General features: G+C 33.5%; 2 protein-coding genes and 1 long non-coding RNA gene across 3 annotated transcripts; 1 reads left to right on the top strand and 2 right to left on the bottom strand.

Annotated features, from left to right (window-relative positions):
- LOC110265907 lies at positions 321-920 on the bottom strand. Its single transcript, XR_002352454.1, has 2 exons — positions 733-920; positions 321-595 (listed from the first exon to the last, which is right to left on the bottom strand). It is a non-coding gene; the product is annotated as an uncharacterized LOC110265907 (long non-coding RNA).
- Positions 1,079-3,031, bottom strand: LOC107611922 (la-related protein 1B). The gene is made up of 6 exons (XM_021108243.1): positions 2,870-3,031; positions 2,719-2,754; positions 2,457-2,597; positions 2,290-2,353; positions 1,375-1,445; positions 1,079-1,283 (listed from the first exon to the last, which is right to left on the bottom strand). Exons 1-6 carry the CDS (start codon positions 2,875-2,877, stop codon positions 1,079-1,081), a joined length of 525 nt encoding a protein of 174 aa, XP_020963902.1. The 5' UTR covers positions 2,878-3,031.
- Positions 11,656-14,656, top strand: LOC107611043. Its single transcript, XM_016313010.2, has 5 exons — positions 11,656-11,690; positions 12,419-12,675; positions 13,189-13,310; positions 13,492-13,605; positions 14,073-14,656. Exons 1-5 carry the CDS (start codon positions 11,656-11,658, stop codon positions 14,352-14,354), a joined length of 810 nt encoding a protein of 269 aa, XP_016168496.1. The 3' UTR covers positions 14,355-14,656.

Genomic DNA, 14,991 nt, shown 5'->3' with positions numbered 1-14,991 from the left:
TTTTTAGCAATTACCGACGGATTTTCCCTCTGTAAATTTTCTATCCATTTTCCAAAGGCGACAAACTTTCCGACGGATTTTCCGTCTGTAATTACAGACGGATTTTTAGACGGATTTTCTGTCTGTAATTACAGACGAATTTTCAGACGAATTTTCCGTCTGTAATTTGAACTTTGGAAAATCATCCCGTTCTGATTACAGACAGAAAATCCGTCTGTAATTCCGTCAGTAAAATAAAATAGAATTTTTTTTAGATTTTTTCATTGCAAAATGAATACTTTAAATTTGTTTTCTAAATTTACTCCATCAAACACTGTAAATTGAAAAAAGAAAGCCAAAAATCACATAAATAAACATAATATTCATTACATGATACCTATAAAATTGGATGTTATTTTTCAACATCATTGGCCAATATCTCATTGTCTTAATAAAAAAATACCAAAAATAAATAAGATGACCATCCCAATATTACATGAATGTCACAAATTACACTTAGCACTTAAAGATAGAATAATCTAAAATATTAATAGATAACTAAGTTGCATTGGCAGCATCAAGCTCCATATTGAAAGTTAATTTTGACATCTCCTGACTGAAATAGAATTAAAACCCAAATTAGAATTGGAGTGAATTGGAATGCTTGAATAAAAATAAAGCATATTATTTAGAATTGGAGCTTCTTATGGGAGGGTAAAGGAGGTACTGTAGTAAAATTTGGAGACATAATACCTCCACATAGTAGCTGAATGATTGCTAAGTAGTAGCATTATCCAAAATAAAGTATACCTGCCATAACAAAGTACAATCATATACTTTAATACCAAAATATACGAAGAGCTAAACAAAAACTCTCAATTGAACCATTATCAAATAGTGGTTGTATACTTTAATGCCCCATTATCATAAGTAACTAAAACTCACAAATCCAGCTGTTTATAGGCATTCCTTGAGCTGCACGGCCAGTATTTAGAGCATAACCATTCATCAGAAAGCTGTCTCTAGAAAGTGGATTCTACGTAATTATCACTGTATGTATAATCAAATCATTTGTTTATTCATTGATCATATAGCACTATTAGTTTGCAACCAAGGAAACAATTGCAATAAACACCTTTTTTGTATATATAAAAAGGATTTTGGAAAGCCTTTCAACTTCCCTGAAATTGGTGAGGAAAGCCACCCTTCCATCTCTGGTGGAGCCCAACCATGTACCACCGCTGAGCTCATCCCTTCCGCCCAATATAATGCCGCCGGCCCACCATCCTAACGGCTCTGTGGGCCTGTCAACAATAAACAAATGGTTTTCGTTAGTCACCCAAGTTAAAATCAATCACGTTTGTTACAAAAAAAGGAACCAACACAAGCACTCACCGGTAATAGAATTCGTCCCTGTTGAAACTCATCAGCTGCATCCAATGCTTATTTAACAATAACATCATCACCTGCAATTGTGATAATTTCTTATTAAAAACACAAAACAAAACAAAAACAAACAAGATAATTGAGTTCAGTAATGTGATTGTGAAACTGACCAGTGTTTAATTTGATACTAAGATAAAATCAATTTTCGAAAAAGTACCAAAACTAACCAAAACTGACCAGTCTCATTATACGACCTTAGAACAGTAACCACAGCCAAATCAATGATCATCAACGACTCCAGGAGCCTCCAATTTTCTAGATTCAGGCCAAATCAAACGCAGAATTTTCACTACTCAGCAACAATTCAGCAAAGCTAGCGGCAGAAAATTCAATAATCACATATCTCCAATTTTAAAATTCAGATTCAGAACATAAAATTGCAGAATTAGAGTCTACAACAGCAAAAGCTTCAGAATTCAGCAAGAAATCTAAAACTTACAGAAGAAGTTCACATCAAAGGAGAAGAAGGAGACTCATCAGATTTCAATTTTACATTTTAACCTCAACAACAAACAAAATCAACAGAGCTGGCAGATCGAGCAATAATTCAGCATTCATTTTTGTCTATTTATGCAGAAAACGAAGAAGAAGCGACAGATTTGGCTGAAGAAGAAGAATTAGCTTGGCTGAAGAAGAAGAAGAAGAAGAATCCCACCTAGTTATGCAGGCAAAAATACAAACAGATAGAGGACATCCATTATATTAGCCAGACATTTCTACCATTATTTATAGGAACTCATACCCTTGATTCTATAGAGATCTAACAAAAAGAAAATTGCACAATTGCAGCAAATTCACTATAAACTGAATAAAAATAATAGTAACAAAAATATGGTTGTTCATAGGAAGTTGACAGAAATCCACCTCACTGCAACCGATTCCAAGTTTCTTTCGATCATTCAAGCATTGTTTATGATATTTCACGTACCTGAAGGGAAGAATAACCTCATGAGAAATCCTGAAATTACAACATGTTCAATATAGTCCTAGACCTTATTACACGTATATCATAGCCAAGTATCATAACGTACTTCTGCTGTTGGAAACCGTTTTCTTCTAAAAGTTGGTTACTTGGATGCTGAAAAGGTGGGAAAGATTTTGGCATGGAGCCCACAGGAGGACTACTCGAAAGACCACCATGTGGCGAACTACTCAATTTGGAGGGTTTGAGACTGCAAAATTAAGAGAATAATTGGAAAGAGCTTTTCAGTGATCAAACTAAAGAATCAAACTACCAATACAAAGCTAGTCCAAATAGGACAGTTTTCTGAGTTAAACAATCATGATATATACCTGAATTTGAGTTCGAACATTCTCCAGTTCAGATTCCTGAAAATGTATACAGAGGATTGCAAGATGTATCAGGAACTGAAAATATCAATGTGAAACCTAGTAACAGCAGAATTTGAGCACAAACTATTGAGAATATGAAGTGATAACTTGCCTGCTCATGCAAAGCTTCTTTCAACTGAGATACAACTGCCGCTCTACTTGCTTCAATTAATTTAAGACTTTCAACACACTGTTTCAAAATATTTTCTTGCTGCTCTAGTTCCTTAGACAAAGTTTCTCGCTTGGGATCCTTTGCTGAAAAGAGAAAACAACATAAGAACCCTGGATTTCAAAACTCAGTTGTTACATAAAATGCTATAGTATAAATTTGGGGAAGGGGAGCCACAAAGGTACTCAGCCTCTGCTTCAGGATCCTCTTCTTCCTCTGGATTTGTACGGATTCGTAACCTTCTCCTGAAGAAATGCATGAGAATCAAAACAGAAGTTGACAGTAATTGTCATTCTAAAATAGAAGAAAGATCAGTAAGTTGACAAGCTTTATTTTCAATGTATGTTTCAAATTATTCAGTATCACTAGAAAGAGTTTTATCCAACTAATATCATTAACTAAAGTTTGTATGGATAATTCATAGAAATAAAAAATAAAAAGAGAAAATTAATAGTTAAAAGAAGCAGAGATGAATGAAAGAGTTTGAAGTACCTTCCAACATCACCAGGCTTGACCAAACCAGAATTAACCCTAAGACATGGAACAGAAGCAACAGTCTTAATCATTTTAGGAGCCTCTGTAAAAATAATAGGTGAACCTATCTGTAGCTTTGGACCCTTTGCTTGCAGTCCTATGTTATCTTCTGATGAGTCTTTTGATTCACACTTTACAACAGTAACAACATTTGCTCTTTGTAGTTGATTGTGTTGGAAGAAAGAAGTGTTGTGAAGCTTTGAAAAAACTGAAGATTTAGTAGTAGTAGCAAACGAATAAGGTAAAGCCATGATTAGTTTATGTAGAGTTATCTTTATTTTCTTCTAAGAACAAAAGGAGTAATTGAAGGGCAGGACAATCTGTTTGGGAGCAAATTAGATATTTGTATGGTTCATATTTGAGAAGGCCACTCAAAAGATAACATAAAAGAATAAAATATTGAAAAAATATTATTACTCTTTTTTTATATGATAACAGATTCCAATGTATGTCTACATAAAGTACAGACCAAACACCTGCAGAGGAGAGTAATCCCTTAAGTCCCATGTCCAGTAGTACTAAGGAAAGTAAGGCACACGGAACTTTTTAATTTCCCATTTTTACCTTGTAGACCAAGTTATCAGCTCGTGTTTCCAGGTTTTCATTGTGTTCAAACATGATAAGTTTAACAGAAACCTTTTAAGTACACTTACCATTATGCATTTGGTTCCACTTGACTTTAAAAGCTGAAGAGGAACAAGAGTAGCAGGTTCTAGAGCCTGAAATAGAAAAACAGATCAGGAAAAAAAAGGAAACAAGATGATTGCAGATAAATTATCTATAACAGAACAAAGATATAAATGATCTAGAAAAGAAGCAAACTGACCTGAGCTCCTTTCATCCAGTCATCCTCCTCAATAATTTTAACTTCATATCTTGGTATCTCTTTCAAACCAATAGAATCAGCAGCATGTGAAATGCTCATATTTATATCCTTACCTTCAAGAAAAATGGAACTAACACAAATCTGCAGAGTTAGAAGTGTTTGAAACAGTTCACATAAAATGAGTGCCTTGATCAGATTAGAACTGCAGAGTACCTCTTGTTGGTTTTCACCCTCTGATATTGTCGGATTCCTGAAGAACCAAGAGAGAAAAAAAAAGAAGCAAAGATCATATTCACATTCATACCAAACCCACTGAAAAGATCATATTCACATTCAAATTTCAAGGGAAGTTGAGTAACTTAATTGAATAGAGAAGCTTCTATTCTAAATTACTAATCAATATTAAGCTGCATCAAATATATAAAATTATATGTGAATAACAAGGAGGTAATGTTCATTTTAGTCCTTTGACTAAGTAGGAATAACTCCATTTAGGCAGACACTTAATCAAAGCTACCACACACATTGAAATATCTATTATTGTCAAAACAGATTTGAATGTAATGCTGGATCTCAATGAACTAAGCAATAGGCAAAGTGCGACACTGGTTTTGAAAGATAAAGAGCCTAAAATCAATGAAAAAACAACCTATGCATTAAAAGATAAGAAGCATACTTGTTGAGCTAGCTCCCTGGTAGGAGAGAGCACGAGGCAAAGAGAACATTGTAAATTAGAGACTTGGGCAAGGAAAACCATTTGATGAGAAAAACTGCAGCCAAAAACAGAATTCAATAAGCCATTGATTTGCAGCAACAAATACATATATGGACAAACGATACTGATTTCTAACCTTATTGGCAGCTGAGATAGGTCCGAAGTAGCTTATTGCTTATTGCAGCAACAAATACATATATGGACTTCTATTCTATTTTATTTTATTTATCTAATCACTAACACAAGTTGCATTAAAGACTTTACACCCACGCCATCACTAACTCTCAATTCCTAAAGCAACAAATACATATATGGACCCTGCATAATCAAATTTCAAGGGAAGTTGAGTAACTTAATTGAATAGAGAATCAATTTTCAGCAATTCACATGGCATTCCTATACAAGGATACAACAAGAACCAAGCAAAGAGAAGGTCCACCCTATTTATGGAGTCTCTCTAAGAGATGTACCAGGTGGTCCAAACCCACTTCATAATTGATCAGCAATCTATCAATCTGCTGCTTATCAAGTTAGACAGATTTTTTTTTGCAGGCCTATAGTGTGTAAAATATTCATTTTTCCATTAAAGATGTAAACATAATCATTTTGATAAGATATCATAAGTCAGAAATAACTTAATCACATGCTAGTTTAAACCAAAAGTGTAGTTATTTAAATATCAAATAACAAATAACTTAGAGCTTGGATTAAAATTCAAACCTGATAACTTAGTGGAGCTGATCTTGCAAATCTATTGAATGAAGCTGCTATATTGGCTGGTCGTCGGGGAAAGACAGCAATCTCATCTAAAGACAGCAATCTCTTCGTGAATTCATCTTCTGTGACACATGAACACAAATCTTAGAAGCAGTTTTAGCAAACTATTCTCAGATGTTGTTCTGAAAGATGCATTTCTACTTTCTTGCAAAACTTTGACCCCTGGTCATGATCAGAATCCACTAAAACCGGGTGTTCTCATTGCAATTAATTCCAGCCATCTGCATATGCTACAACATCCTCATAAACAGGCATTAATTACATTCTTGATTAATTCCTCTGAAAAAGAAGATTACATATATATTACAGCCAAATAGCTTTAAATCAATTAGAATGAGACCAAAACACATATAGTGAAGCATGGAAGATAGTCCCATCAAAAGCATAAGCAATGTTTAGTAAGAAACTAGTCATAACTTGAGTAACCTATTCTTAAAGTAAGATAGAGTTATGAAGCTCAAACAATGCCATAGTGGAAAAACGATAGGAGAAAGAAAACAACAAACCTGAGGAATTTCAGCAACATATTGCCTAGGATTAACCTGCTTCACTGACAATTGACAATTCTTCACACACCAAAAAAAGTAGCTTTTAAAGAAGCTTTTGCCTTTTGGTTTAATCTAGAAAGTAGCTCAACATACCAATTTATTAGTAAGCTTTGTATCTTAAATTAAGAAGCTCAACTAAGGATACACAAACAAAACTTTGTAATTTGAAAATGATGCCAATGGGGTTTAACTACGCTTTCTTACTTGGCCTTTACGGATTATAGATCAGCATAGTGCACTAGAATTTTAGAATATACTTATATGAACAAATATGAACAAAATTATGAACAGCAAACAGACATTTTATGAACAAAATTCACAAAGTACACAGCATTCAATATTATCAGTGCTTATGAACAAAATTATGAACAGCAAAGTGACTGTTTAACAAACTATGAGCAAAATTATGAGCAAAATGAGCATTCAATGTTCTCAATTTATCACAGTACTCACCGGCTGCGAGGAGGAAGGGCGTTGTTGGAGAGCGAAGGAGAGCACTCGAACACAACGGCGACACAGAGAGAGAAGGAGACCGCTCGAACAGAGGAGACGGCCAACGAGCTTCCAAACGACGGCGAGGGAGCTTCCAATCACGGCGACGCAGCTTCCTACGACGGCGACGGATCTTCTACGGTGGCGGTGGAGGCTGTGTCTGTGTAGGGGCTGCGGTGGCTGCGCCGCTGCGGGGATGCGAGGCTGTGGGGGTTGCGGGGAGCTGCGAGGGCTGATGCGGGGGCTGCGTGGCTGCAGTGGCGGCAGAGACTGCGGTGGCTGCGGGCGGCGGGGTGCAGGGCGAAGTGAATGGCAAGTGAATGGGAGTTTGAGGGATGAGGCGAAGAGGAGCGTGAATGGAGTGTGAATGGTGTTCGAATGGAGTGTGAAATGGGTGGTTATAAAATTAGGGTTTTCAATATTTTCGACGGAAAATTTAAATTACAGACGGATTTTTCGTCTGTAATAATTAAATAAAACGCAGTATTTTATCTATTTAATTACAGATGGATTTTTCGTCTGTAATCATTTTAAATCTGTCTGTAATTATTTTTCATGGAAAAAAATTAATTTTTTCGACGGAATTATCGACGGATTCTCTTTTCCGTCTGTAATTTATGCTAATCCATTTTTTTTGTTTTTCGACAAAAAATCCCTCTGAAATTCCCTCTGTATTTCAGTGGGATAAAATCCGTCGGAAATATCCGTCTGTAATAACTAGTTTTCTAGTAGTGAAGAGCGGCCTGACAACCAGGAGTTTTATTTTCAAGATACTAATCAGTATATACATTTGATGTATTAGGGATTTAATTTTATATTTACCTAGACAACCTAGGAGTATAAAATTTAATCTATGAATACTGGTAGAAATTCTCTAACAATTGAGATAAATCTTAAAAGTTAGGAGTTTGCCAAAAAAAAAATAAATAAATAAATAAATTTATCTCTTGTTTACAAGGAACAACCTGACAACCAGGAGACTTGTACTCAAAGATAGAATTTATTTATGCATATGATGATGTATAAGGAGAATTAATTTTATACTTGAACCTAGACAACCTAGGGGTATAAAATATAATTCAGTTAAATAATTGTTCGACAACCAGATAATTATTTGGGATTATAATTATATGGGATATAATTTAATCATATTTATTTGGAATAGGTATGAGTAACAACTTGACAACCAAGGTACTCATTCACGATTCTAAATAATTTTGTCAGAAATATAGATTTCTTATTTACTTTCATATTTTAAATTTTTAAATATGTCTACCTTTTGTGTGGCATACTTGAAAGTAATATATTAAATACAATTTGAGAATTGTATTTTAAAAGGGTTATTATTGAGATGATAATATTCTTCAATAAAATTGACTTTGAAATGGTTAGAACTTTTGATGTATTTATAATATTATTTTACATGGGTTGTTTTGACAACTATAAGTTCTAATTTTAAAGGCACCTCCCCACTATTTATTACTGAACATCTTGAGAAGATGTATGGTGCCCAAAGTAAGATAGTATGACTATCAAAGATTTTATTTAAACTAGTGGGAGTATTGGGTAATATATTTTGAATTAAACAACTTTAGAAGTTGGAAAATGGCTTTAGCGAGAATTGTTCTTGCAACCATTTTTGGAGATTTATTTTGTTACAAACAAAATTTTCCTTAATATGATTAAGGTTTGTGATCTTTTTAGAAAAGCTTAATATGAGTATTGAGGATGCGTATCAAAATTACTCTTAAGGGTTGGTTTGACCAATAATAAAGATATCGAGTATTTTTATTATAAGAGTTTAAAGTAAAATCTCTAACATCTAATTGATATTCTATTGAATAGAGAATGAGATTCTCTCAACGCACAAATATTAGTACTCTATGTACTTCATCATGTTTAAAGAAACATGGAATTTAATTTAGTTGAGGATCACTGTTTGTTAAATATTTGGACAACATTTTAGAAATATTGCTAAATTAACAAATTTCTCATTAAATCAATTTTTTACCCATATGAGATATGGAAAAGGCATAAGCTGAAAGTCAAGAACATTAGAGTTTGGAGATGTTTTATATGTGTTAAGAGATTGCACAACAATAGAATTGATATTAGGTCCAATAAATGAGATTTATTGGTTACCCTAAAGAAATAATGAGATTATTTTTATCACTCTTCTTATGACAAAGTGTCTGTGATAATTTTAGTGTTAATTTTTTGAAGTATAACAAAGTGGAGAAGAAAAATTAAAGTCTTCATGCTGCTTTTTTTTTTTCATTTTTCTCTTGGGATAATAACATAATGCGGCACTTCACGTACCTTTGAATACTATTTTCGTCAATCAATTATAAACTATCTTTTAAATTTCGAAGTCACGTCAATTTTATAAAGCTTCCTCTATAGTTTAATTTTTTGTCGAAAGACCAAGAATAACAATCACATCTTCCAGTGTCACAACACACTCACCAACCAGAAGGTGAAATGTATGTGTGTCTGGGTGCCACCTCTCGATTAAAGCATTTACCATTGCTGATTGACATTGAACTATTCAAATTTGGAAAACACGATAAAAAACCAGGAAACCGTAAATACTCCTCCACGTTCAAATTGTACGAATCCGGAGACAGTAGGTAATTACATGTCAACATCCGTAAATTCTACAAAAATATAGCAAAATATTAGTTAAATAATTAATAACAAGTGTAATAGCCCGTGCCATGCACGTAATAAAATTGAAATTATAATTTTAAATTTTTTTGTTAAGATTAATTTGAATTATAATAATTTGATTAATAAAAATGTAACATATTATGTATTGTTTATTAAGAATTAAGAATTTTAAAAAGAAAATAAAATGAATAAGAAGAAAATAAAAAGAGATAAAAGAGATAAAAGACTACAATAAAATAAATTGAGTGTGAGAGTTTTATTTTATTTTTTTTTTTACAAATTTTATATCACATCCGTTTCAATAATAATAAACAAAAATACATCAACTTGATATCTAAGAGAAAATGATGAGATAAAATCATAACACAGTTCTAAAATAAAAGCTTAAATTAAACCATAATATCATTGCACAACACAAATTGAAAGTAATTTCACACTATAATATACCACACAAACAGGTAAATGACTTAAGCTTAATTATGAAATTTTTTTTATTTATGCACACATGATAACGCCATGGTCTATAAATGCTTCATGGATAACATATCATATATTGCTCTGAACGATGAGCACGGGAGTTGAAGAGTGTGTGGTAGTTTGTGTCTACGATAGTTGCCTTCTTGCAACGACGCCTTATAGGAAGAAAAAGAATTATTGTAAAAGCTACCTAATGAAAGAGAAATTGGTAAATGAATGATATTTTCTTCTAGCATATATGGTCTTTTATAGTGGTAAAATAAAAATAGAAGGAATAAAATTTTNAATAATTAATATGTAAATGATGAGTTAACAGTTATTAATAGAGAAAAAAGGAAAAGGTTCTTTGTTCGTGTGGGTGTGGGTGTGGGTAGAGACATTCCTCTACCTCTGTGTTCCGTAGCCATTGCACATATCATTATGAAATTTTAATGTAAAACCAGAAAATCCAGAATAAACATTATATATCTAGCCACGGTAGAAACAATATAAGTATGAACGTTGCAAACACCTCCTAACATGACTCAGATAAACAGAACAACCTGACCTATCAACATCAAATAGTAGTATATTAACTCACAGTTACAGAGTTCTAGTTACAGATCCAGTGTTCTAGTTCCAGGGTTTAGTTGCAGATTCATAATAGGAGAGAAAGAGAAAGAGAAACTTACAGATCTAGTGATTTGCAGGATGCAGAAACAGCGACGGACTCACAACGACGGCGACGGCGACGGCGACGGCGACGGGCTCACGGCGAAGGATGGAGGAGGACGGCGAAGCTTTGCTCTCAGATGCAGAACGGTTGCGAAGCTCTTCTCTCAGACAGAAAACGGCGGCGAAGCTCTGCTCTCGGACGGAGAACGGAGGCGAAGCCCTTCTCTAAGATTGAGAACGACGGTAGCCAGCGGGGTTGGAGAAGAAGAAGCTCAACTGGAGAAGAAATTAGGATTTTAGAATAGGAGCTGGTTCACCCCAGCACCGACCCTGCCCCGTCCCGCTAGTGCACCCGCCCCAAAAAAACCCGCCCAGCACCTGGAGCAGGTAATTACCTGTCCCGACCGGATAGGGGCGGGTCGGGAACCTCCGAGTTCGGGTACTCCTGCCACCTCTAGTTGTGTGGAGTTAAAGTTGCTGGGTTATTAGTTAATTTGTGAACTGTAATTTTTCATTATTGTGTGGTTTAGGATTGTGAATAATCTTAAATAATTGTTGTCAGTTAATATATGAACTGTGACTGTGTGGTGTAGGATTGTGAATAATCTTAAATAGTTTATCATATGGCATTTTATGGTTGTTTTTTTTAATTTGACTTTTGAGTTTGTATTTTGAAAGAGATCATAATATTGTGGTTTAAGTAATATTTTTACTTTTGATGATATTTTAAAGTTTATATTAGATTATAATTATGTTTTACTCTGTATTTATATTTTATGTATTATTTTATTAAAAATAATTTTTTTTGTTGAACTACAGTCAAACCAATTAAACTAATAAATCAGTAGTTAGAACGGTTTGATGACCGATTCGATTTAAAAACTTTGCTATAATCACAATGTATTGTAGGTACAACAGTTTTTAGCTTTTATTTTTAATTAGGGAGCAGCTTTACAAGAGTGGTTATGGCTAATTGGCTAACTTAAACTTGGCAAATTTCTAAGAATAGTTTTCATTATGGCTTTATGCAATAAAAATGGATATTATTAAGTTTGTTTGGGATGAAATTCGGTTGAAATTATTCTTTATTTTTTTAAGTAAAAAATATTTATATGAATAAAACATAATTTATCAAAAAACATGAAAAAAATTCATTTAAAATATAAATTCATTTTTTAAACCGAAAATATACAAATTTATCTCTTAATCAATATTAAAAAGGTGTTTGCTACCGTAAGATGATAAATTCATACGTATCCATACATTAAAAATATAGACAAGTAGTAACAAGTTACGTGGAATTTATTTTCCACATCAGCATTTAAATTTTTCTTTTTTAAATATATATTATATCACTACTTTTACTAATATACCCTTTTTAATTAAATAAAAATAAAAATATAATTTTTATTTAATTTTATAAAAAATCTTAAATATCCTTATTTTATTTTTTTGGTGACATATCTTTATTTTATTTGATTAGACAAAAATACTCTTTTAAATTAATCAAATTTTAGAATTCAATTAATCATAATTTTATAACGAAAAAGTCTAAGGGACCAGTAGTTTTATTGAATTTTGGCCAGCATGTAGAGAAAGGTGAGCCATTAGATGGAAATCTCACACCAATCTCACACCATCAAATCATCATTAATGATTAGTTAATGGCTAACAATCACAAAAATTAATAGCCCCTAACATTGCTCTTTTATAATTTCAAATAATTTAAACAGCAAAACAAAAAACATATAAAAAAAAAAAAAACAAAAATCACATTTACTCTTCATCTCTGGTTTCAGAAACCCTTTCTTTGAATCGGCAGGTTTTCCATATTCTTCGTCTTCTTCTCTACTCTTCCTATTGACTCTCTCTGTCTCGCTCTCTTCCGCCGGAGCTCGATCTCTCTCATATGTCTCACTGTGGCGTCGCACTCAATATCTCTCCCTATCTCCTCTCTGGTCTTGCAATCGAGGTCATCGTTGCGTCATAGAGCGTCGCCTTCCTCCTGGTTCCGTCTTCCTCATTCTTCGTCACTGTTGTCAGCCTCTCCCTTCGGGTAATTCCCTCCCTATGATTTCTGTGATTTGAATTATTATAGCATTGGTGTGATTTTTGTAATTAGGGTAATTTGGTTTGATTTATGTGATTTGATATTAGTTGTTAATTTTGACAAATTGTTGAATTCTTATTTTATCTGCATATGTTTCTGAAACTGTGAATGCAATTTTCTTAATAGAAAAATTAATTTAGATGACAATAGTTTCATTTTTCAAATGCTGCATAGTGTCTTAATGCACAACTAATTTCACAAATTCTAAGTGATGCACTGCAAGATGCCACTTAGCTATTTTCAATCATGAACAAAATCTCTGAAAAAAAACAAAATCTCTAAAAATTTTGGTACTAATAGAATCCACCTGAACAGGACAAAAACAGAACAATTCAAAAAATAAATCTCTTCAAAAATTCAATTTTAGTGAAGTGGTTGGTGAAACCAAATACTTTACATAGAATACACTTCATTGGCTACAATCTATTACCAAACATCCTTTGTGTTTGTTTTCTACAGGTGGCAGTCCTAATCTTGAACTTAATTTGGGCATAGCAACTCCAGGACATGGTCTGAAAGAAAACAGGGGGAAACTCCGGTTCCCCTGGGTCCCTTACAGCATGCATACTGGAAGAACAATGGTATAGTTGAACATCAAATCAAATCTTCACTTTTTTTAAGGTTCATTCAAAATTATGCTTTCACAAGCCTTCATTCAAATATGGCTTTCTCTTTTTGAAGGTTTGTTGTATAGTTCTATTAATTCTTCACGTCTTTGTCCTACCTAGTGATCATAACATGTCGGGCTCTCTCCGTTTGTAGGTGGAAACCAATGTTAATTCGGTAATTGGTAAGCTATCTTCAAAAAGGCTGGTTGCAACTGAAGAGCATCCTTCTCCGTGGAATGGCGTGAATCCTAGTTTCTTTCCCAATCAGGTAAATTTGCTATCTGATATCTCGTTTTCGAATTGGAGTTGATTGCACATTTCCTTCAAGTACTTCACATTAATGCGTTTGAATGATACCTAAAGTTAGAAGTTGATTTTTATGTTCAGGTATAAGTAATGAATTTTGTGAAATTTTGGCCAATCGATCTTGTTGGATATAAAGGGAATTGTATCTGTGTGTGTTTATATCATTTAATTTTCGTATTTCAATTTTTTTTTTAAAAAAAGTGCCTGAAAATATTATTTGGTGTCAGTCATAAACAAAATGATGAATAATAAAGAGCTCAGCAACATTATATTTTCACATACTATCCATAGAAGGTTCAGACGTTGCAACACTCTGCATCCATTGAAATTGAACTGTCTAGTGTAATCAATTCCATGATGGCATGCTTTATTATATGCAGCAAAAATCTTTGTATCCTGGCTTCAAAGGAATGTTGAAATATATGGCAGGAGAGAGCTGATAGGATCAGCATAGATCATTCCAAAGGACTACCCGGTTGGCCATGGAAAATGCACAACCAAATCACTGCTACCCTGTTGCCTCCTTTCTCTGTTGCAGCATCATCAGGATTCTCCATCTCAGCTACATTTCCATCGAGCGCCATCTTTCCGGCTATATCTGTGTACTATGCATACCAAAAAACATGGAAGCCTTTTAATCCAATCCTTGGAGAGACCTATGAAATGGTTAACCATGGTGGAATCCTTGGTGCCACCTCCTACAAAGTTTAATAACCTGATATTTGGAAGCAGCAGTAGAAGTTTATCTATTATGATTTATGCAGTAGCTGAAAGCTTTCTTGTTGGAGAATGTCTGTTGAAATAGTCGGGTTCATGCGGTTTTGTTTTATGATGCTTAATTCATTTTTCTCTTTTAAGGTCTTGGTAGTTTGAATTGTTGGTCTCCATTCTCCTATTTTCTCTACATATTTTGGAGAGAATGTTGTTATATAGTGTTAGGATGCAATGATTGTTATTGCTGGGCTTTGTATTTGTGTCTCGTATACTTCAAATATATAGTGGGAGTTTGTGGTTTACTTGTTGCTATTGATTGTAAACCATTAAAGGATGTTCGCGGTTTTCTCTTTCCGTGGCATTGTCTCACCGCACCTTGCTTATTGGTGTTAAGTGTTCTTTATAAAATTTGAGTGCTTTGTGGAATTCCATTGTTTAAAAATGAGTTTGGGCTTTAAAATTAATTTTTCATCAGTAGTTTTTTAGACATAACCAATCAAAAATGGTGGAATGCATTAGGTTCTTGTGCAATCTAGAGATATTGATTCATTATGATGAGCTATCATGAAGACAGGCATGCTCAGATATCACATAACTTTCAAATTATAACTAATGAATACCCAAATCTATGCTA

This window comes from Arachis ipaensis, chromosome B08, assembly GCF_000816755.2.
Source record: "Arachis ipaensis cultivar K30076 chromosome B08, Araip1.1, whole genome shotgun sequence".
Taxonomy (NCBI): Eukaryota; Viridiplantae; Streptophyta; class Magnoliopsida; order Fabales; family Fabaceae; genus Arachis; species Arachis ipaensis.
Note: the sequence above shows the minus strand (reverse complement) of the source record. Positions and strands in the feature narration are given on the sequence as shown.